Here is a 21,444-nt window from a genome sequence, read left to right as displayed (position 1 = left end):
GCAAAAATAAAGTATAGGGAAAGGAATTCATACGAATATGCTGAAGGGTCCAGACAAACATTGCTAACTCATGCCACATCATTCTAGAGGTGGATAGCTAAGAGATAGTTTTTGTGAGCATCTTATACCACCCAGAGTTTGCTTATCACCATATAAAACAAACTGTGGTCAATTAGGCAACAGAAAACCTGGGTCTGCCTCTGTTCTTGGCTTTTCTTGGCAGTGGGTGTCATGGTCCTTATCTTTATTTTCAAAATGGGAAGAATGAATATATTAGTAACTTTGCCATTGCTGAGACAAAACTCCTGGCATATACAACTAATAAAGGAGGAAAGAAAGCCAAGCACAGTGCTGCATACCTGTAATCTCAGTACTTAGAGGTACTGAAGCAGCAGGATCACAAGTTCAAGTCCTTCCTGGGCAACTTAATGAGATCTTTGTAAAAGTTAAGAAGGATTAGGGATGTCGTTCAATAGTAAAGTGCCCCTGTTCAATCCGGACTTTACTTGGGAGAAAAAAGGGAGGAGAGGTTTGCTTTGGCTGACTGCTTTATAGGTCATGTGGATCAAAGGCTGAAACATCGTGGTGGAAGGGAACAGCAGAGGAAGTTTGCTTACCTCGTGGCAGCCAGGAAGCACAGAGACAGCCAGAGAGGAAGGCAGGGGCTAAGCACCAGATATTTTCTCCATGGTCATGCCTCCAAATCCCACCCAGACACATCCAAATGTGTGTTCCACTGATCTCCTAGGTGCCTCTCAAGCCAATGAGATTGACAGTTGAGAGTAACCATCACAAGGGAACATGAGAATCCCTGACTTGTATAACTCAGAGAGCTATTGTGGAGGTAAAATGAGTGAAAGCATGTGAAAGTGCCTTCCAAGCACAAAGTTAAAGAACTGTTCTGCCACGATTTATTCCATTTCCAGAGTGCTCTTGATAGCCTCATGGTTCATGTGTTTCTCTCAGTTCTCTCACATCTTCACTGCCTACCATCCATTAGTGACCCTGGAGAGGATTTGTTGAGCATTTCTGTTCCTTAGGCTGGAAGACAATGTGCGGGGCAATCTCTGCTCTGAACCTCACAGAAGTGCTTTGTGGGCCTCATGAGGGCTGTAAACAGCAACAAGGTGAGGCTGGCCCTGTAAATGGGAAAGACGGACCAGGGGAGGCTCTGAACCATGTGGGAGACCTAACTGTTTCAGCTTACTGCCTCTGTTCTTGGCTAGGTTCTCCCAGTTGTGGTCAAGCCAGCACAGGAGACTGAACACAGCTGGAGGTCAGAGGAAGAAGTACATACTGTTTGGAGGAGTTAGCTCAAGGCTTGTAGGATTCCAGATCATGCCCCTGAGTGAGGCTCTTGCTCCTGCCACCTCTCTGAGCTTCCGTCTTCTCCTCTGAAAAGGGTGGCTTACTTTCAGGGCCTGGGCCAGTGGTGGTGCCGACATCACTTTTCCTAGGCTGAATTTCTGAGCCAGGCATAGGCCTGCCTGTCACCCTCAGCTGATGTCTTCCTGCTAAAGGTATTTTCTTCATAGCAGCAGCACTCCCTTGGCTGCCTTTCCCTGTTGGTGGGCTACACATCAGTGCAAACTCTATGGAGCTTAACATGATTTATTACATTTTTAAAAGCACATATTATATTCAACAAGCCTTAGCTATTCTACTTGTAGGGTTTTATCTTATAGGTATATTCACAAATGTACAAGTTAATCTACATAAGATATTCATGGTTTATAGTGACAAGGATTGGAGATAGCCTAATTGTCCATCAGTGAGGAACTGATGAAATAATTCTGGCACTTTTCCATGTAAAAGAAAGTTCATTAGTGCTAAAAAGGAGAAGGAAACTCCCTACATGCGGTTTAGATCAATCTTTAAGAAACAGTAAGTGAGTGAAACAAGGGGGCAAACAGAAATGCTACAATGTGTGGACCTAAAAATCAGCACAAACTCATCTTTCTTCTTATATGCATTCTCTCGCTGTCTCTCTTTGTCTCTGTCTCTCTCTTTTTCTGTCTGTCTCTGTCTCTGTCCTGTCTCTAACAGAATCTCACAGGGTAGTGTGTTCAGGTTGGCCTCAAACTAACTCACAGTGATCTTTCTGCCTCAGCCACTTGCGTGCTAGGATTACAGGTATGTGTCACAATGCCTGCTTAGCTCCTTGGGAGCTCCATCTCAAGCTCAACTTCTTTTGCCCCTGAGACAGAATGACCCCAGGCAATCTGCAGGGCCCCCTTTCTGTCCAGTACCTTCACTGAGCCATCATCACAGGGGAAGTGGGCTTTTAGAATCATATTTTGACACTGAAAATACACACCTTCCTCCCAGAGAAAAATGTGAGGAGGAAGGGTAGATTGTTATCTCCTCTGACTGATGCTATTGTGAAGTGGAGACTGCACAGATGTCAGAACTGCAGGAACTCTGCATCATGCTCTGGCCTGTGCTATTTTAAGCTGTGAAAGCTCACGTTGCTGTGCTCTTGCTGGACCGGCTCCTTACTGTGCAATAGGCTGGCTTTCCACAGAGCACAGGTGCCTGGGAAGAAGAGATGTGATCATTATACATAGCGCTGGCTTGTAGGAGATGCTCAGTACATGGGAGTAGTTGTGCTCTGCAGGCTCAAGTAGACATTGGAGGGACAATTCCCATGGAGCTTCTTCCCAGCCTCAGACTAGCAAAGATCCAGGAACCTCAGATCCTCTGAGATGGAGATCCTCTTGCAGTAGCTCCTTGAAGTAGCCCCTCCCCATCCCAGCCCGCTCCCCTCATCTCTACCACATCAGGCAGTGCCTCATAAGGTATTGTATTAATCCGCACATTTAAATTTTTTTAATTTTAAAGATATTAAGATAAAAGAGGACATAACAAAGCAGATCAGAACAATTTAAGCAACATAATAAAATAATGTAAAACCATTAAAGAGAATGAAAGTATGACAGGGCATTCAGAACCATATAACAGAAACTGAACAATGGTTACTATATTATCTCATTGTCCATAAAAATTTGTTTATACTACCACACATAGTAAAATCCAGTAAGATACAACATGGTAGAACCAATGGAAACAGAAGAACAAAAGTATGGTAGGACTTCAAAACAAGATGATATTAAATCAGCACTGGCTATTATAATCTCTTGTTTTCTTCAAAATAGCTGTTCATACCATCACAGATAATAAAATCAAACAACCCACGATAAAACCATTCCAACTAATGAAACGTAAGGCTTCAAAGCAATGTAATGGGGAATCATGATTACCATAAACTTTTATGTACTCTTACCATTTCTTACGCTAGGGAGACTATACAGTATTTACACATGTGAGTTTGATTTATTTCACTTATGAGTATGGTCTCAAGTTGCATCCATTTATTTATAAATATCTCAATGTGATCATTCTTTATAGCTGAGTAGTACTCCATTGTATAAAAATGCCACAACTTTTTTTTGGACACTTAGGTTATTTCCAAGATCTGGCTATTACAAATTATGCTGCTATAAACATGGGTGCACATACATCACTGTAGTATGATGTTTTCAGTTCTTCTGGGAATATGCCTAGAAGCAGAATAGCTGGGTCAAATGGGACTTCCAATCCCAGCTTTTTGAGGAATCTCCAGACTGACCTCCACAGTGGTTGCACCAGTCTAAACTCCCACCAACAGTGCAGGCGAGTTCCCTTTTGCCCACCTCCTCTCCAGCATTTGTTGTTAGTTAATCCTCACATTGAGTGTTGGGTAATAGTTTTATCCTCGGGTCTCAAACAAGGAAACTAGGCTTAGCAAAGCAGAATAGCATGACTGCTAAGTGAATCAATAATGCAGTAAGAAATCAGACCTAGTGGGTATTGGTTTCCTTTTATCATTTCCAGCTGCCCCTCCTCTTGCTCCTGTATACTGGGCTGTGTGACAGGGTTCCTGAGTCAGAAATAAACAAAAATGCTGATGCTTCTTAGAAAGTGACAAGGAGAACCCTGGCTGGAAAAGAGGAAATGGAGACACTTCTGCGACTCCGGGTTTCCATTCCAGGGTGCCAGGGCAGGACTGAGTGGACAGCACCCTCATCCCATAATGCGAGAAGTAAACAGGCACGACTCAGCAAACTCACAACTTGTCACCCAGTGGGGGATTTCTGAAGCTTGACCCGAGAAGCTGACAGGAACTCTGTGGTAAGACAAGAAAGGAGGTGGGCGGGAACCCAGATAGTCCTGCAACCTGCAACCACAGCTGCTATCTGAGCCCAGTGGGGAGGAAGGCAATCATCCTGCTGTGGTTCAGCCTCAGGCTTGGTTCAAAGGAGTCTGTGGCCAGAGCAGGGTCACAGGGAAGCCACAGGAAATGCTCTCAGCTGATACCTGCCTGCCTGTGTGTCTCTAGCCAGTAACACCGGGCAACAAAAACACTAATGACAATTATGCAAGGAAAACACAAACATGTACAAGATTCAGGTAAAAAACATTCAAATTAAAAAGATTCAGAACATTATCAAAGATTCAAGTGATATAGTAGTAGATAGAGTTGTAATAGGAATCTACAATCACAATCTATGGTTGCAACAAGTGTACAAATGCAAGACTACAGAGAATAAAACTACTCCTGTAGCTTAGTTTGGTATATATATTCCTGCTGTGTTGCTGGCCTGCTGGGGGAACTTTAACCTCAGTGTTTCTGGGTCATGTCTAGGTATTTGGGAGTCAATGACTATTCATCCCCACAGGTTCTTGCTGAGCCATCTTCCCCAGACTTGGAGTAGCCTGAGGGTCTGGTGGTTTCCTGATAGTCTGAGGTCACACTTAGGAAAGGTCACGGAAACTTGACCTTCAGTTGTTCCTTTCTGGGTCTCCATGCCTCCCTGGCTCCCTTCCTGCTGGGCTACATACAAAGCACCTGCTTCCCTCCAGCCCAAACTGGGAGGCTCTTTATGGCTTGAAAGATGTATGCTCCCCTTGATCATTCTGGTGAAGACTCTGAATATGTCCTGCTGCACACTTAAGTTTTTAGGACACAAGCCAAAGACTCATAGTTCTCTGCCTGCCTCATCTCTTCCCAGAGAGGATGAGGAGGTACACATGGAAGACAGTTTGTGCCAATGAGGGGAGGGGAGAGGAAATAATAACAGGAAAAGATCTTTTAATTTCCTACCAGAGAATAAAGCATGAGGACCTACCTTTTTTTTTTTTTTTTTCTTTTTTTGGTGCTGGGGCTTGAACTCATGACCTTGTGCTTGCCAGGCAGGCACTTGTGCCACTGAGCTAAATTCCCAGCCCCTGGGACCTACCTTCTAATAGTACTCTGTTACTCAAAGTCACTCTTAAGAACAACTTGTCCTGCATTTGCAAACATAAGGATCTAGTAACCTATGTGTGTCCCTAAGAGGGTAGAATCAGAGCTAGAGTCATGGCTGGGTGAGAGTATTTGCCTAGCAAGAATGAGGCCCCGGGTTCAAAACCTAGCACTGCCACCACCACCACCACTGAAAAACAGAACAAACAAAACAAAAGAGAGAAGGCCCCTCTATACATAGGGACACTTCTCTACCTCCTCTCCAAGACCTGCTTCATGACTAAAGAGTTGCCATGCTAGGGAGCAGCAGGGTGGTCAGTGCTGGCCACATTAGCCTCTTCCGCATTAATAGCTTCTTGGTTCCTACCAGGCGGGCACACAGTTCCCAAGAGAGAAGCTTGAAATTGCCACTGTCTCGGTCTTCCAACTTTTCACTGCTTATTTAAAAGCTCATTGAAATATAACTTTCATAGACTGAAATGTACAAAGGTTTCAGCTCAAAGAGTTTTTAAACACGGCTGTACTTGTGCAACCATAGCCCCTGTCCAGTCTTTTCAGCTCCCAGAGCCTTTCCCCTGTTCCCTCATGGTGATTGGTGGTTATCCATCTCTGAAAGGTAACTACTGTTTGGCATCTGTACCAGTTTAGATTGTTCTTGAATGTCACATAAATGGACAGGATTGTATATACTGCTTGGGCCTGACTTTTTTCTAAACTGTGTCTGTGACATTTATTCACACTGTGCTTACCCAGGATTCCTTTCTCATTGCTAGATTGTGTGCATGGATGCACCACAGTTACTAAGCTAACCACAGGCTCCTCTCATTTCAGGTTCCTCACAACCTCTTCAACCTAAATGAAAAACATCAGGACACCTTGTTTCCTGTCTGTTACCCCAAACTCTTATTCTCTTCGCATCGGGAGGTGAAAGGAACAGCATTTCAGCTGTGCATAATGGAGCATACCAGTAATTCTAGCAGGAAGATTGCAAGTTCAAGCCCAGCCTGAGCAATTTAGTGACTTCTCAAGACCCTGTCTCAAGCAAGCAAGCAAACAAACAAACAAATAGGTTGGGGCTGTGCCTTAGTATCAAGGCACTGAGTTCAGTTTCAAGTACAGAGCAAAACACAACACAATACAACCACAACAAACCAGGATTTCCAGATTCTTCGGTTTCAGGTCATAGTCGGTTCTCCCTTCCCACCTGGGCTATCTTTCAAAGGACAGGAAGAGAACTATTGTACTGAGGAGGATTTCTGTTGCATTTGGGAAGAGTGGAATTTGTATGGAGTTCATGGGAGAGAGAGAAAAAAAGAGAAAGAGAAGGAGAGAGACAGAAAGAGAAAGAGAGACGGAGGGGGAGAGACAGAGGAAGAAGAAAGGAGGGAGGGAAAATTCTCCTACCTACCTAAGCATCTGTGGTTAATACATTTTTAGCTGCAAGTGACATAGATCTAATGGAAATAGGCTTAATAAAAAAGGAAATGTAGGGCTGGAGGTGCAGCTCAGTGGTACAGCACTTGCCTAGCATGTGCAAGGCCCTGGCTTCAACTCCCAGGTACTGCTAAAATTGCAGAGAGGAGAGAGGAGAGAAGAAAGAGGGAGGAAGGAGGGGGTAGAGGGGAGGGAGGAGAGGGAAGAGGGGGGGGAGAGGGGAAAGAGGAGAGAGGAGAGGGGAGAGGAGAGAAAAGAAAAGAAATATAACGACTCATGTAATTGGAAAGTGACAGAAGTTCCAAACCTAAGGAGGTCTGGATTAATCTAGAGTTTAAATGATGTCTTCAAGGTTTTCTTTCTTTTTTTAAAATTTGAGTTAACAAAATTCATTGTACATAATATGTACAATATGGATTTCAGTTGCTATGTCAATATGCATAATCCTTGATTAAATTCAGCCTTCCTTTATCCATCCTCCCCATTCCCTTCCCAGTCTGCAGTGATCACTTTCTAATTTAAGCTGACTTTTTTTAAAATTTAAATTTAAATTTTTTTGGTATCAGGAATTGAACTCAGGACCTTGAGCTTGCCACAGGCTTACAAATTTTTTTTAATTTAGAGTTTCCATATTTGAGAGAAAACTTGCCACACTTGTCTCTCTCTGTTTCTGGCTCACTTCACTTAGCATAATGTCTTCCAGTTCCATTCCATTTTGCTTCAAATGACAGGATCTCATTTCTTTATAGCAGAATAGTATTCCACTGTGTCTCCAAGGATTTATTACACTCTGTTTTTCCTCTCTGTTCCTTCTAGGTGTTGTCCAATTTTCTTTTCCTGAGGATGGACTTTCTTCCTTTGGAGGTGGAGGAAAGAGACAAGCCTCAGGTTGAGTCTTTCATAATTCTAGCTCAGCCAACTGCAGTAAAGAGTGAGTTCCTTCCTCCTGTGCGGGCCCTGTGTCCACCTCTCAGAACAATTTCTATGGTCAGGTTTGAGAGAAGCCCCGGAGACAAATGTGCCCTTTAGGGTCAAGTGGTGGGAAGACAGAGAAATGACCCAGGTTCACTGTGAGGGATGAAAGTGGGGTAGGGCACACTTCTCTCTACTACCCTGACCCTTTATTTCTTACCATACTGCCAGCAAGGACTGAGGGGTTTACCAGACTTCTCTGAAAATTTTGGTGGTGTATACTGCAGCAATACAAACAATCCAGAATTCCTGGTCTTGGATGTGCTTTGGCCTGTGTTGATCACCCTCAGGGAGATTGGGATTTCTTTCCGTTGATCAATCTCTTGTCATATGGTCTGGTCTTTTCTCTTGTTCCCCAGCTGCCTTTTCCTTTCTCTGCTTTTCTGTTTACTTGGTATGCAGAGTAGTTTCACTTTCCCTTTTTTATTCCCTCCTCCTAACCCATGCCCTAAGATTCATATTTACTCTTTTAATTTTCTTTTTTTTGTAGCTTTCCAAGTATTGTCCTAAACCCAAACAATTCTTTTATTTATTTATTAATTTATTTATTTATTTGTAAAGAGGGTAAAATTAAACAGAACAAAACAGATCATAAGATAACAATGTAAAAGATACAGATTTCAAAGCAAGACAACCCGAGATTTTCACTATCACATTGTTTCTTGTTTTCTTCCAGATAGTTGTCCATATCTTTGCATACAATGAAGATACATACAAAACAAAATAGTGATCAGAGAAGAATAAGGAAGACATTTTAGGTCTTCAAGACCAGACAATAAGGAAGTCAACAATGGCTGCCATAGTGTCTCTCATTCTCTTCAAAATAGCTGTCCATACCTTCATGTATGTTGAAATTAAATAAAACAAAACAGACTAAAATCACTCTGAACAAAGCATAAAAGTATTGCTGGATTTCACATCATGATGCTACAGAATCAGCACTGGGTACCATAGTGTCTCTTTCTTCAAAGTAGTTGTTCATTTCATCATGCATTATATTATTGATTCGCATACATTTTTTAGAAGTTCTACGCATGCATGAGTCTCTACATGTATACCTATCCTTTCTGTACTAGAGGGAAAAACATAACAAACAAGGACAAAACAAAATAAATTCCTAGAAAAACACAAAATGAAAAAGACGTAAAAACAACAATAGCAAAGAGCCCAGAACACTGACAATATAGGCCTTCAAAACAAGGTAGTAACTAGGGTTATTATTTTACATAATGATCTTCAAGAGTTCATCAGATCACCATACAACAGTATGCACAACTGTTACAATCCTATGGATGTTAACTATTTTGCTCTAAGAACTCATAGAATTTGTAGTGCAATCATCTTAGCTATCTTGTGTGTTTATATAATTTTAGATATTTTTTCTTTTCCCTTACTTCTTCTTTTTCCCCATTTTCCCTGAAATATTATTTTTCTCCCTTAAGCAGATTCTATCCTTTCACTGTAATTATTGACTTTTTTGTATCTTATATACTTTTACCGTTTCTTACACTAGGGAGTCTATACAGTATTTACACATGTGAGTTTGATTTATTTCACTTATGAGTATGGTCTTGCATTGCATCCATTTACTTATAAATATCTCAGTGTGATCATTCTTTATAGCAGAGTAGTACTCCATTGTATAAAAATACCACAACTTTTTTAATCCATTCCTCAGTTGATGGACACTTAGGTTGTTTCCAAGATCTAGCTATTACAAATTATGCTGCTATAAACATGGGTGCACATATATCACTGAGGTATGATGTTTTCAGTTCTTCTGGCAATATAGCCAGAAGTAGAATAGCTGGGTCAAATGGGACTTCCAATTCCAGCTTTTTGAGAAATCTCCAGGCTGACCTCCACAATGGTTGCACCAGTCTACACTCCCACCAACAGTGCAGGAGAGTTCCTTTTTCCCCACAGCCTCTCCAGCATTTGTTGTTGTTGTTTTTTTTTCTTTTTTTGTCTTTTTCCTTTCCATCGGTACCAGGGATCGAACTCACGACTGCCTGCTTGCAAGGCAGGTGCTTATGCCGCTGAGCTAAATCCCCAGCCCCTGTTGTTGGTTTTTTTGACCCTGGCCACTCTTTCTGGAGTGAGATGGAACCTCAGTATTGTTTTGCATTTCTCTAATGACCAACGATGCTGAACATTTTTTCCCCGTATTTATTTGCCATTTGTGTTTTTTCATGTGAGAACTGTATTCATCTCAGATGCCCATTTTTGGAATGGGTCTTTGAGTTTGGGGGATCTGATTTTTAAAAATTGTTTATATATTCTAGACAGAAGTCCTTTTTCTGAGGAACCATTCACTGAGATTTTTTCCCATTTGTGGGTTTTCTTTTGGCTATGCTGGAGACTTCTTTTGACCTGCAAAAACTCTTTAATAGGACATGATCCCAGTTATTGGTTCTGTTAAGTATTTCATGTGTGGTTTGATTCCTGTTCATGAATTCTCTACCTACCCCTATGTCTTCAAGATTTCTACCTACTTTGTCTTCCAACAAATTTAGTGTTTCTGTTTTAATATTTAGATCTCTGATCAATTTAGACTTTAGTTTAGTACACAGTGATAAGCATGGGTCTAGTTTTAGTTTTTGGCATATGGAGAGCCAATTTTTCTAGCACCATTTATTGAAGAGACTATCTTTCTTCCAGTGGAGGTGTTTGGCCCCTTTATCAAAGATAAGGTGGCTGAGTGTGTTTGTAGTTGTAGTTGTATCTTCTAATCTATTCCATTGATCTTCAGGTCTGTTTTTATTCCAGTACTACACTGATTTTGTTACAGTAGCTTTGTAGTATAACTTCAAGTCAGGGATTGTGATCCTCCTGCCTTGCCTTTGTTGCTTAGAATTGCCTTTGCTATTCTAGGTCTCTTCTGGTTCCAGATAAATTTTAGGAGTGATGTGATTTCTCTAGATCTATGAGGTATGCTAGTGTTATTTTGATTGGGATTGCATTAAATCTGTATAACAATTTAACCCAAGCAATTCTTTAAGAGCAATTCTTGCACTAGCTATTGGGATGATTGGAGTTCTTTGGCATTGTTTTGCTTCATTTAAAAAAATCCTATTCCATTACCTTCATGAGAAGCCAGCCACAGGCCAGAAGCAGGATCCATTGAAATTTTGTGGGCATGCTTCTTATGAATTAAGGAAAGTCTCTGGGGAGACGGAGCTGGCTGCCTTTAAACTTACAGTGATATGTTGGAATACAGCAGCTCCAGATGTGGAAACTGGCTGAATTTTGACACTGGTTTGTATCCAAATTGAGGACAACAGGCAATGTACTATTGATGCAAATCAAGTTTAAATTATACCCATCTTGATGCTGGAGGTTATTACATTTATCGACACCAGAATGATTCCATTTTCACAACACCAGAGTGAGTTGTAATTATAATTTTAAAAGGACACCAGAAAAGATTTTGTTGTTATCCTTTTACAGAGACACAGTTCTTGCAAAGTGAGGCCCATGACAGTCATCCCCTCCCTCTCCACACTTCTCATCCTGGTCTCTCACAGCTGGGCTTGCTGATTTCGTTCTGCAAGGTGTCTCCTTGCTGAGCAGATCAAGTCTGAAGAGTTGGGGGTCTTTTAAAAGTTGGACCCTGGAGGCAGTGTCCCAGCAGTGATCCTGGTTATACAACTTACCCCCAGGTAACTAGTACCACCTTTACCACATAAAGGACACTCAATAAATAACAATTATAACCATTTCCCACGCCCTGTTTTTACTCACCCACACAGTTCAGTTAAAAGAACATGGATTCTACTTGGACCTTCTGAGTTCCTGTTACTATTCTTCAGTGTCTCATCTGGGAGGACTGAGATCCTGTCTTGCCCTGAATTCGAAACTTGGGTCTTTCCTAGATGTCTCCAATCCATCTATTATGGGCAGATAAGTTAGACAGAAGTTAATATACCATTAGAGAGAGAGTGGACTCTCAAGAAAGTCAGTAAAAACTAAAGACATCAGAATTCTGGCTGGAGGTGCATCTGAAGAAGACCAGGCTGAGTTGGTGGCAACTGAAGTACAAAAACAACTAAATGCTTGTATTGTTTGATTGATTTTGCAGGCCTAAGGCCAGTAGTCTGAGCATTTATTAAGAGGATAACAACATGTAGTATAGCAAATATGAGGGGTTTCCTGCTGTCTTGTTTCTGAAATCCAATATTGTTCTCACAATTTGATTTTGTTCTGTTCTATTATTTTATTTTATTCAACATTCTGTTTTGATTGTTTTTTTTCTGTTCTGTTTTGTTTGATTTTATTATGTCTGATGGTAAGGGCTGCAATTCTGAAGATAACAAGAGGCATTATGGTAGCCATTGTTGATTTCCTATTATCCTATTTTGAAATCTTGTATCACTTTTACTATTTTGTTTTGATTGGCTTTGTTCTGTTCTATCTCCGTTGGTTTTATTCTCTTTAAAATATACTTTAATTCTTTTGCTTTGATTGCTTTTATTCTGTTTTGTTTGATTTTATTATGTCTGATGGTATGGACAATTATTTTGAAGAAAATAAGAAACATTATGGTAGTCATTGTTGGTTTCCTATTATCTTGTTTTGTAGCCTTGTATCAGTTTCATTGTTCTGTTCTGATTAGCTTTATTCTGTTTTGTTTGGTTTGGTTTTATTCTCTTTAAAATAAAAAAAGAAGAAAAGAAAGAGGTGCAGCAGTGTCATCCTTTGACTTTGTACCTTTAAGACTGTCTCAACAGACAGATTAGGCTAGATTAGAAGCTAATAAATAGCTTTCTGCTGTTCATTTTGAGATACTTGCTCTGGAAGCCTTTGAAGTGTAGCTATCTTAAGGAGAGAGAGAAAGAGAGAGAGAGAGAGAGAGAGAGAGAGAGAGAGAGAGAGAGCGAGAGACCGTAATCATGAGATCCCAAAACAGAACTAACCTATCCTTTCCTGAGTTCCTGACCCACAAAAACTATGAAATATAATACATAGTAAGTGGTGGTTGTTTTAGGCCATAAGGTCTTGGAGGTTACTTACTATATAGCACTGATTATTGGAATATGGTGTTTGCTGAGATAGAAAACATGCTATCCCTAAAATGTAGCACATTAGCATACTGAATATTTTAAGCAGAAGGAAATTGAGAGCAGAAAATTCATTACCTGAGCTTTTTCTGGCTATCTCCATTGAATCATAACCATACAAGCATTTTCTGACCTACCTCTCCTATGAGTATGTCATAAAATCCTTATTTCAGAGGAGTCATATCTACAGGTCGAAGAAAGTGAGCATACTGGCCCTGTTAAGCCTCTCAATGTCTTGTTCCACCTTAATTTATTACCATTAGAACATACCTTTCTGTCCTCCTGTCAAACTTTTGTGTGCCTGTCCATAAAGGAACAATTTCCCCTGGATCTTTGGGTTTTCATTTCTCAACTCTCCTGTGTCATATAAAGTTTATGTTAAATACATTTATATGCTCTTCTCTTGTTAATCTCTTTTGTTATAAGGGTCTCAGCTATGAACCTGGCAATGGGTGAAAAAAAGGATAGTAGTTTTCCTTTCCTTCAATATGTACCCAGATTTTTGCTGGTTCCAAAGCTCCTTTGCATGCATAAGGCCAGTAGTCTGAGCATCTATTAAGAGGATAACAATATGCAATATAGTAAATATGTTTATTTCATTGAGAAAAATTCTCAGACTCCTCTGTATTACATTCAAAAATGTTAACGGTTTGGACTGAAACAATTTAATTTTCAATGCATGCTCTACAACTGCATCGCTTGTGACTTCATCCTAAAATGTGTAGAGGAGAAATGTGAGCTTTGGAGAGAGTTGGGCATTGTAAAGGAGACCAAATAACGTCTTTTCCTTACCCATTGCAAGGTTTATGACACCCTAATAGCAACAGCTTAAAATGAGTGAAAACTGATGAATTTATCTAACCAAAAATTTATGTGTTACAGAAATCTTTAGAAATGAAAACCAAATGATCCAGGGAAAGTGTGGGGTGGGTTTTTTGTTTGTTTTTTGGTTTGTTTTTGATACCAGCAATCAAACTTACAACCTCACGCTTGCTAGGTAGGCACTTGCACAGCTGAGCTAACCCACAGCCGTGAAAGTGGTGTGTTTTTATGCTTAGATTCAATGCAGAAAGGACAACCATATAAAAGTATGATTAGATAAAGAGGCATATGATCTAGTGGTAATAAACTAGGATGGGGAGCGTTAGCAGGACCTATTTGTTCATATTTCTCTGGGCCTCCTGGTATAGGGATCTGTATAGGGCAAGATCCCATTGGAATGTTTTTAAGGCCTACTTTTGGAGAGATAGGTCAGGCCATCTTTAGGGGAAGGAGAAGATCAGAGAAAGTTAGAGACACTTTTCCGCTTTTGTGGATTTCCAAGTTTCCTTCAGCCTTAAGTACTCAGTGTGCCAAGTGCCGTACTTGGTGTAGATTTTCCTGAAGTTCATTGGTATGCTTCCCCACTTAACAAACGTGTGACCCTGGGCAAGTCACTTTACTTCTCTGAGTCTTGATATCTTCACTTAAACTGTGTCCCTTTGTAGGATTCCCTTAGTAGGGTGTTTTTGGGCAGGATAAGGAGCAGTGAAACCTTTGAATTCCTAAGAACACAAAGGTAGATGAAGTATATTTTTTATATTGTAAGGTAGGTAAAAGTCAATTTTCCCTGTATACTGTCTGAGTTCTTAGTTAAGAAAGACTGTTTAAAAAAACAGATTAACAAGAGAAAAAGAAAAATAAATTAGTACTGTATATACCTCATCTATACGTGGAAGATTTCCAGGGAAGAGTCACTGTTTAAGATGTGTCTCAAATGCCATCTACTAACACAGTGGAAGGTATGTGGGGAGGATTCGGTTACAATAGTCCTAACTTTTCCTAAGGTCGTAAGTAAATAAATAAGTCAAAGCAAGTTTTACTATGTATATATAAGCTGATGACTTCTCTATTGGTTGAGTTTCTTGTCATTTAGTCATCCTCTTTCTATTACAGAAATAGAATCCACTCCAAACAAAGAATTTCCTCTGTGGAGGGAAATTTCTCTTACAAATGGGTACTTTCCCTTTTTTCAGAACAACTTCTGTGTCTACTGTTTCCTAAAATAATCAGCTCAGAATAATCCTTTCCTAAAGAGGCCTACTTGGGGTGACATGTTCTGGTCTGCTAGTCATATTTTGGGGTAGAATGCCCTAAACCCCATCAATATGTATGTTAACTTGTTCAATTTTCTCTCAACTACTCTATAATATGGAAACTATTTTACTGTTAGCAGGAAATGAAGCTAAGAATGTAATAGATTTTTGTCAGGGTCTCATTTTGTGGCCTCATGTTGTTTTAGTTCTTCACTCCCTTTCAGCAATTGGGCAATACATCTACATCTTGCTATGTGACAGTGTCGTTGTATGTTACCATCTTGTGCCTTAAGGTTCATACATGAACTTGATTTGGTTGATGGTCAAGCAAAGGCTTGAAGTGCCATGCACAGTTGAGATTGTTTTTCTCTGTCATTCCCATGAGCCTGGAACTAGCCCAGGCATGAAAATGACCTGCCTGGGCTAGTCCCAGGGAGGAGGGGGAGGTAAGGAGGAGGAGGGGAAGGAGGGAAGGAGGAGGCGGAGGGAAGGAGGAGGAGGAGAGGAGGGAAGGGAGAGGAGGATGAAAGAGAGAGAGAGGGGAGGAGGAGGAGAGAAAGAGAGAGAGTGGGAGGAGGAGGAGAGAAAGAGAGAGAGGGGAGGAGGAGGAGAGAAAGAGAGAGAGGGGGAGGAGGAGGAGAGAAAGAGAGAGAAGGGGAGGAGGAGAGAAAGAGAAGGGGAGGAGGAGAGAAAGAGAGGGGGAGGAGGAGAGAAAGAGAAGGGGAGGAGGAGAGAAAGAGAGAGAAGGGGAGGAGGAGGAGAGAAAGAGAGAGAGAGGAGGAGGAGGAGAGAAAGGGGGGAGCAAAGAGAAAGAGACTGGGTCATATTTTTCTGTTGAATAATTTGGTATTGTATCTTAGGCTTTGTGAATAATATGTTGTAAAGACTCTAGAATCCATCATACTGGCCTGAAGAGTTTCTCTGTTTTTATTTAGTTTAGTGGACTATTAACTTAGGTTTTTTTGAGACAGGGCCTTGAGTTTCCCTGTAGTCAATGCTGACTTTGAATTTGTACTCCTCCTGCCTTAGTCTCCTGAGTGTTGAGATTATAAATTGACATTTAAGCTGCTTTCATTTTTACATAAGTATGTGTGATTTAGGTGTCAGCCCTAACCTTTGATTAAGTTTATATGAAGAATTTGGGAATTCCTTTTTGAAAATTTTCTTCTTTCTAGGGTTTCCCTTTATTGTCCAGTAGTCATTTCCCTGGCTCCGCCCTTAAGACACACTACATACCTTCTTTTAATTTCAGACAACCTTGTTGCATTATTTTTTTTTTTATTTAAAGAAAAGGAAACAAAAAATACATGGAGATAAAAAAAAGGGTAGAAATAATACAAACTTACAGAAAAACAAACAGTAAGAAATTGCTGGTTAATAAGTTACATATTGTCATCTTAGAAATAGCTGTTCATGTTATAGAATTAAAGTATTTAGAATGACATTCATAAAGTGACACTACAAACCGTTGTGCTCTATGATTGAACAAAAGCTCAGTAATATGGTTATTAGTCCTACACATTTGTTTTACATCTCAAAGAGGGTAAGATTAAACATATCAAAACAGAACAAAGCAGTTAAAAAAACAATTTAAAGAAATACAGATTTCGAAGCAAGTCCACTGGAGATCTTCATTGTCTATACAACTGTCTCTAGTTTCTTACAAATAGTTGTCCCCATCTTCACCCACATTATATACTTATTGCATATTATAGAACTAATCAAATCATTGGAGGCTTTTTAGGTCCTCAAGTTCCAAATTAGGGAAGACAATAGTAACTACCATCGCATCTCTCATTCTCTATGTGATAGCCATCCCCATCTCTACATATGCTGAAATTGAACTCAAGAAACCAGTCCAATGTCATTCTAATCAGCGAACAATAGTATTGCTAGAATTTATATCATAATGCTACAAAATTAGCCTCGGGTTTCTTAGCGTCTCTTCCTCAGAGTATCTGTTCATTACATCTTGTATTATATAATCTGTTCCCGTAAATAATTTTTAAAAAAATCCATGTGTGAATTTCTACATATATATCTATCCTCTCTGTATTATAGGGAATACCAAGTCATAGCAAGACAGCAAAGCAATTTCCTAGCAAAACATGCAATGGATAAGACATATAAGACCACAATATAGATGATCTTCCATAGTTACTATGTTTTCTCTTGTTATTTTCAATAGATTTGACCACAACACTGGCTTATTATAGTTAAATATAGTATCACCTATTTTTATAAAAACTTAACTTTGACAGCATTGTAGGACTTGAGAGCTGTTACTAATTAATACCAGTATGGATATCCTTTACATCTTGTCATCCTCAGATTAGTTGCCTCTACTTTTGGGGTTGATACTAACAAGCATACCAATTTCAAATAAAAACAGCCAAGGCCACCCCATAGTCTTATGATTAAGATTCAATTAAGATCAGTCATAGTAAGACAATGTAAGTATTGCAGGATTTCAGTTTAAGTTAATAGGAAAGTAAGGATAGTTACCATGGTATAACCTGCTATTTTTGGGTCAAGATGTCTGTGCCCTCAAATCTGACATGAGTGGACAGACCAGTACAAATTAAATTCAAACTAAATATGGCAATAAGACTACTGTGTCTTTTAAATCCTTATACACCATTAACAATGACCTCTGCCTTTTTTTTATAGAGTTTCAGAGCTGTCTATACTAAAGACTATAGCTTACTGTCTCTGCCTCATGTCTGCTACTCCACTTTTCTGCTATAATTTGTCCACCTTATTCCCTCATTCCACTGTCTGCCCTGTTCACTGAGGCCTCTCTGCCACTGTTGCTGGAATCCTGGTATCTCTTCCTCTCTTTCTCTGTAATGTCCTTCAGCACTCTCTGTAGGGTTGGATTGGTGGCCACGAACTCCCACAGTTCCTCCTTGTCTTGGAAGCATCTTACTTCTCCATTAATTTTGAGAGAGAGATTTGTGTTGGGAGCCACCACATTGCCGAGCCGCCGCATATAGCGATCATGCGGCCTGTGGTAAAGAGTAAAGCCTGAGTTAGATTACCCCTCCCATCGAGCACGTTAGTTTCCTACTTACCGCGTAAACAACCCGCTCAATAATATGTTAGCCAATCAGCTTGCCTTGCTTACTTTAACATGATTGGACACTGTATCCGTATATATACTGGTGCCACCCCTGGGGGGAAGTAGAAGCCCGGAAGGAGCCGCGGAGAGCGGACCGGTAGAGGCTTCGGAGCGAAGCACGGAAGGAGCCGCGGGGAGCGGACCAGAGGAGGCTTCGGCTGGGAGCGATCCCAGGGCAGGCTGTACGGAGAGAAAATAAAAGAAAAGGTTGTCCACTGCCAGACTTTGTCGTGTGTCCTTCCTGCCGGCCGGGAGCGACATCGACATTTGGTGGCCCGCACGGGGAACAACTGATCACCCCCGAAACGTGGTAGTGGACAACGTTCCTTGATACAGCACTGCGAGACAGGTGAGTAGGGGATAAACCTGGGCCCTGGGTGGCGCGCACCTACAGGGTTTTTAGACTCCCCTCAGGCTCACGCGTAAGTGGCGGATTTTTGGGCCTCACGTGGTGAGTAACATATTAAATATGGTAACGTACCGAGTAACGACACCCAGCCCTTGGTACAGGTCCTCCGGAAGCTCTTAAAGTCCAGAGACCTCAAGGTGGGACGCAAAACGCTGGAGAGCTTTTTTGAGGAGATTGATAGTTTCGCTCCCTGGTTCTTGCCCACAGGGCACTTAAACCTGCCCTCGTGGGAGAAGTTGGGCAGGGATCTTTCTCTAGCGGAAAGGGAGGGCGGGGCTTCGGTCTTCGCTCGGCCACTGTGGGAAATGATATATGCATGCTTGAAGAGCGAGGGTGGTTGCAGGGAAGGTTCTCAAGAGCTCATTAAAGTGCGTAGGGCATTCGAACAGGCCCAGTCAGGGAGCTCCCAGGAAGGGTCCGTCAAAGGAGACAAAGATATAAAGGAGGAAGACGGGGCTCAGGCCTCGGAGTCGTCTGACTCCGAGAACGAGGAAGGCTTAGACAATGATGAGACCAAGGAGCCTAGATGCCAAGAGGATAGGCCGCTCGATAAGGAGTCGCAGGGTTCTTTCCCAGCGTTGCGCCGCGAATTGCGCTCCGCTCAACTTGGTCTGCGGAGGAGTAGAGAGCTCCTGAGCGCCCCCTGGCGCGAGAGGGAGGCGAAGCCTTCCGCCCCACCTTGGGGGCTGTTCCCGGAAGCGATCCCTCGCCACGAGGCGGCCGCGTGGGAGCTCCCTCCCCTTTCGCCAGAACAGGAAGTGATGCACGGGCCCCCATTTTCCGCCCAATCACGGCCGCCGTCTTATGCTCCGCCGCCGGCGGGTCGGTATTTTTACAGGCGGCTTTGGCAGGGGGGACGTTTGTCTCATGAGGTACATCCACCACCTGGGATAGATAGTGGCCCCTACGGGATATTTCCTGTACAAGTAGCTATGGGCCAGGGACGTAATGCATGGGAGCCTTTTGAGATAAAGCAGATTAGAGAACTTAAAAATGCAGTTACAACCTTTGGGCCGACTGCGCCTTACACCATTGCCATGCTGGAGAACCTGTCTTCTGGGCCCCTCACCCCCGCGGACTGGATTCAGCTGGCAAAGGCGTGTCTGCCCTCGGGTAGTTACCTGGATTGGCGAGCCTGGTACACAGAGTTCTCTGCCGAGCAGGCTGAGAAAAACGCCGGTCGAGGAAATGGGGGCTGGGATTTAGCTCAGCGGCATAAGTGCCTGCCTTGTAAGCAGGCAATCGCCAGTTCGATCCCTGGTACCAATAAAAAAAAAAAAAAAAAAAAAAAAAGATAAAAATAAAAAATAAAAAATAAAAAACAAAAAGGGGGAGTAAGCCAAGGCCTGCCTCCAAAGGCGCGGTTATCTATGGCATGACAATGGATGGGCCCGGATCCGGTAATCAGCTGGAACCGAGGCGCGGTTTGTGTTTTTCTGCAGAAATCGGGACGAGAACCACTGTGGGTACCGGAGAGACTGACACGGGCGACAAAGCCCTCGACTGAAGACCAGACCTGCCCTACCGGAGATCCATCACAGACCAACCAACAAGATGAATAGAAATAGCGGTAGCCCGAAATGGACAAGAAGATCCTCAGGCATATGCATGGCTCGCTCGCCTAGCCTACGACCGAGTCTAGGGACGGTGAGCTTCCCACACTCCTCCTCTAAAAAATTATGATATAGCAGGGTAGATGAGTCAATGACGGGTAAGAGCATGCCTCCCCAGCATGACTCAACCTAAGACAGGCCCTACCCCATACCGCACGAAAGCCGCTGAATTACTAGGTTCCGCCCGAACCAAATGTCGCCCCGGGGGGATCATGCGGAGCGACATGAGTGTATGCCTGTGTGCATCCAGGTTCCGTCCGGTTCCTTCCTGGCCCTGGAAAAAGGACGAGGGCCTCGGGGCCTCGGCAGACTCGGGGACGGCCGACCCGGGCCGACGCCGAGAGCCCTTGGTGGGCCTCCTATCAGGGCATAGGCCTCTACACTCAATTCAGGACGGGCTGCGATGCGTAGACTTATTTAAAATAAAAAAGGGGGAGATGTTGGGAGCCACCACATTGCCGAGCCGCCGCATATAGCGATCATGCGGCCTGTGGTAAAGAGTAAAGCCTGAGTTAGATTACCCCTCCCATCGAGCACGTTAGTTTCCTACTTACCGCGTAAACAACCCGCTCAATAATATGTTAGCCAATCAGCTTGCCTTGCTTACTTTAACATGATTGGACACTGTATCCGTATATATACTGGTGCCACCCCTGGGGGGAAGTAGAAGCCCGGAAGGAGCCGCGGAGAGCGGACCGGTAGAGGCTTCGGAGCGAAGCACGGAAGGAGCCGCGGGGAGCGGACCAGAGGAGGCTTCGGCTGGGAGCGATCCCAGGGCAGGCTGTACGGAGAGAAAATAAAAGAAAAGGTTGTCCACTGCCAGACTTTGTCGTGTGTCCTTCCTGCCGGCCGGGAGCGACATCGACAGATTTGATGGGTATATGAGCTTTGGTTGCATATTATTTTCTTTCAGGACTTGGAATATTTCTCCCCACTCCCTTCTTGACTTAAGAGTTTGTGTTGATAAGTCTGCTGTTTTGATAGTTTTCCCATTGTAGGTAATCTGCATCTTTTCTCTGGCTGCTTTTAATATTCTGTTCTTTTGGTGAATTTCTGGAATCTTGATTATTATATGTCTAGGCGTAGATCTGTTTTAGTTGTAGGTAGCTGGTGTTTTGTATGCCTCTTTTATCTGGATATCATTTCTTTTTGCTATACATGGGAAATTTTGCTTTAATATATCTGTGAATATTCTTTGTATTTCATTTTTGGTTGCTCCTGCTTCCTCACTCACATTCTTTATTCTTAAGTTATGTATCTTTTTGTCATCTTCTAGTTTTTGAATTGCTTCTTTCTGGTTCCTTGTTATTTTTAAGAGGCTTTTTCTTTCACGATCATATGCCATAAATCTCTCTTCAAGTTTCAGAAGGCTGTCTTTAGTTTCTGTCAAGGCATTTTGCCAGTGTTCAATGGAGTTTTTAGTTTCCTGGTATTCTCTTTGGATCTGTTTCATGTATTCTAAGTTATGTTTAAATT

At 42.1% G+C, this 21,444-nt stretch overlaps 1 protein-coding gene across 7 annotated transcripts in view; it reads left to right on the top strand.

Annotated features, from left to right (window-relative positions):
• Positions 1 to 20,790, top strand: part of LOC134476479 (igE-binding protein-like) — a 28,123-nt gene extending 7,333 nt beyond the window's left edge. For 3 of the 7 annotated variants that reach the window (XM_063250930.1, XM_063250932.1, XM_063250931.1), the window contains 4 exons: positions 4,031 to 4,170; positions 6,116 to 6,463; positions 7,535 to 7,649; positions 18,169 to 20,790. In XM_063250930.1, coding sequence (XP_063107000.1) covers positions 18,661 to 19,653 — 993 coding nt within the window. In that variant the 5' untranslated portion in view covers positions 4,031 to 4,170; positions 6,116 to 6,463; positions 7,535 to 7,649; positions 18,169 to 18,660 and the 3' untranslated portion in view covers positions 19,654 to 20,790. Of the gene's footprint in view, positions 1 to 4,030; positions 4,171 to 6,115; positions 6,464 to 7,534; positions 15,267 to 18,168 lie in introns of those variants that run through there. The other 4 variants (XM_063250934.1, XM_063250933.1, XR_010048169.1 and 1 more) reach the window with 3 other exon arrangements.
• Positions 20,791 to 21,444: the final 654 nt, after the last annotated feature.

The sequence above is a fragment of the Cavia porcellus genome, unplaced genomic scaffold (genome assembly GCF_034190915.1).
Source record: "Cavia porcellus strain 051 isolate PalLab524CR breed Dunkin Hartley unplaced genomic scaffold, mCavPor4.1 scaffold_6, whole genome shotgun sequence".
Taxonomy (NCBI): domain Eukaryota; kingdom Metazoa; phylum Chordata; class Mammalia; order Rodentia; family Caviidae; genus Cavia; species Cavia porcellus.
This window is presented reverse-complemented; position numbering and strand designations above follow the sequence as displayed.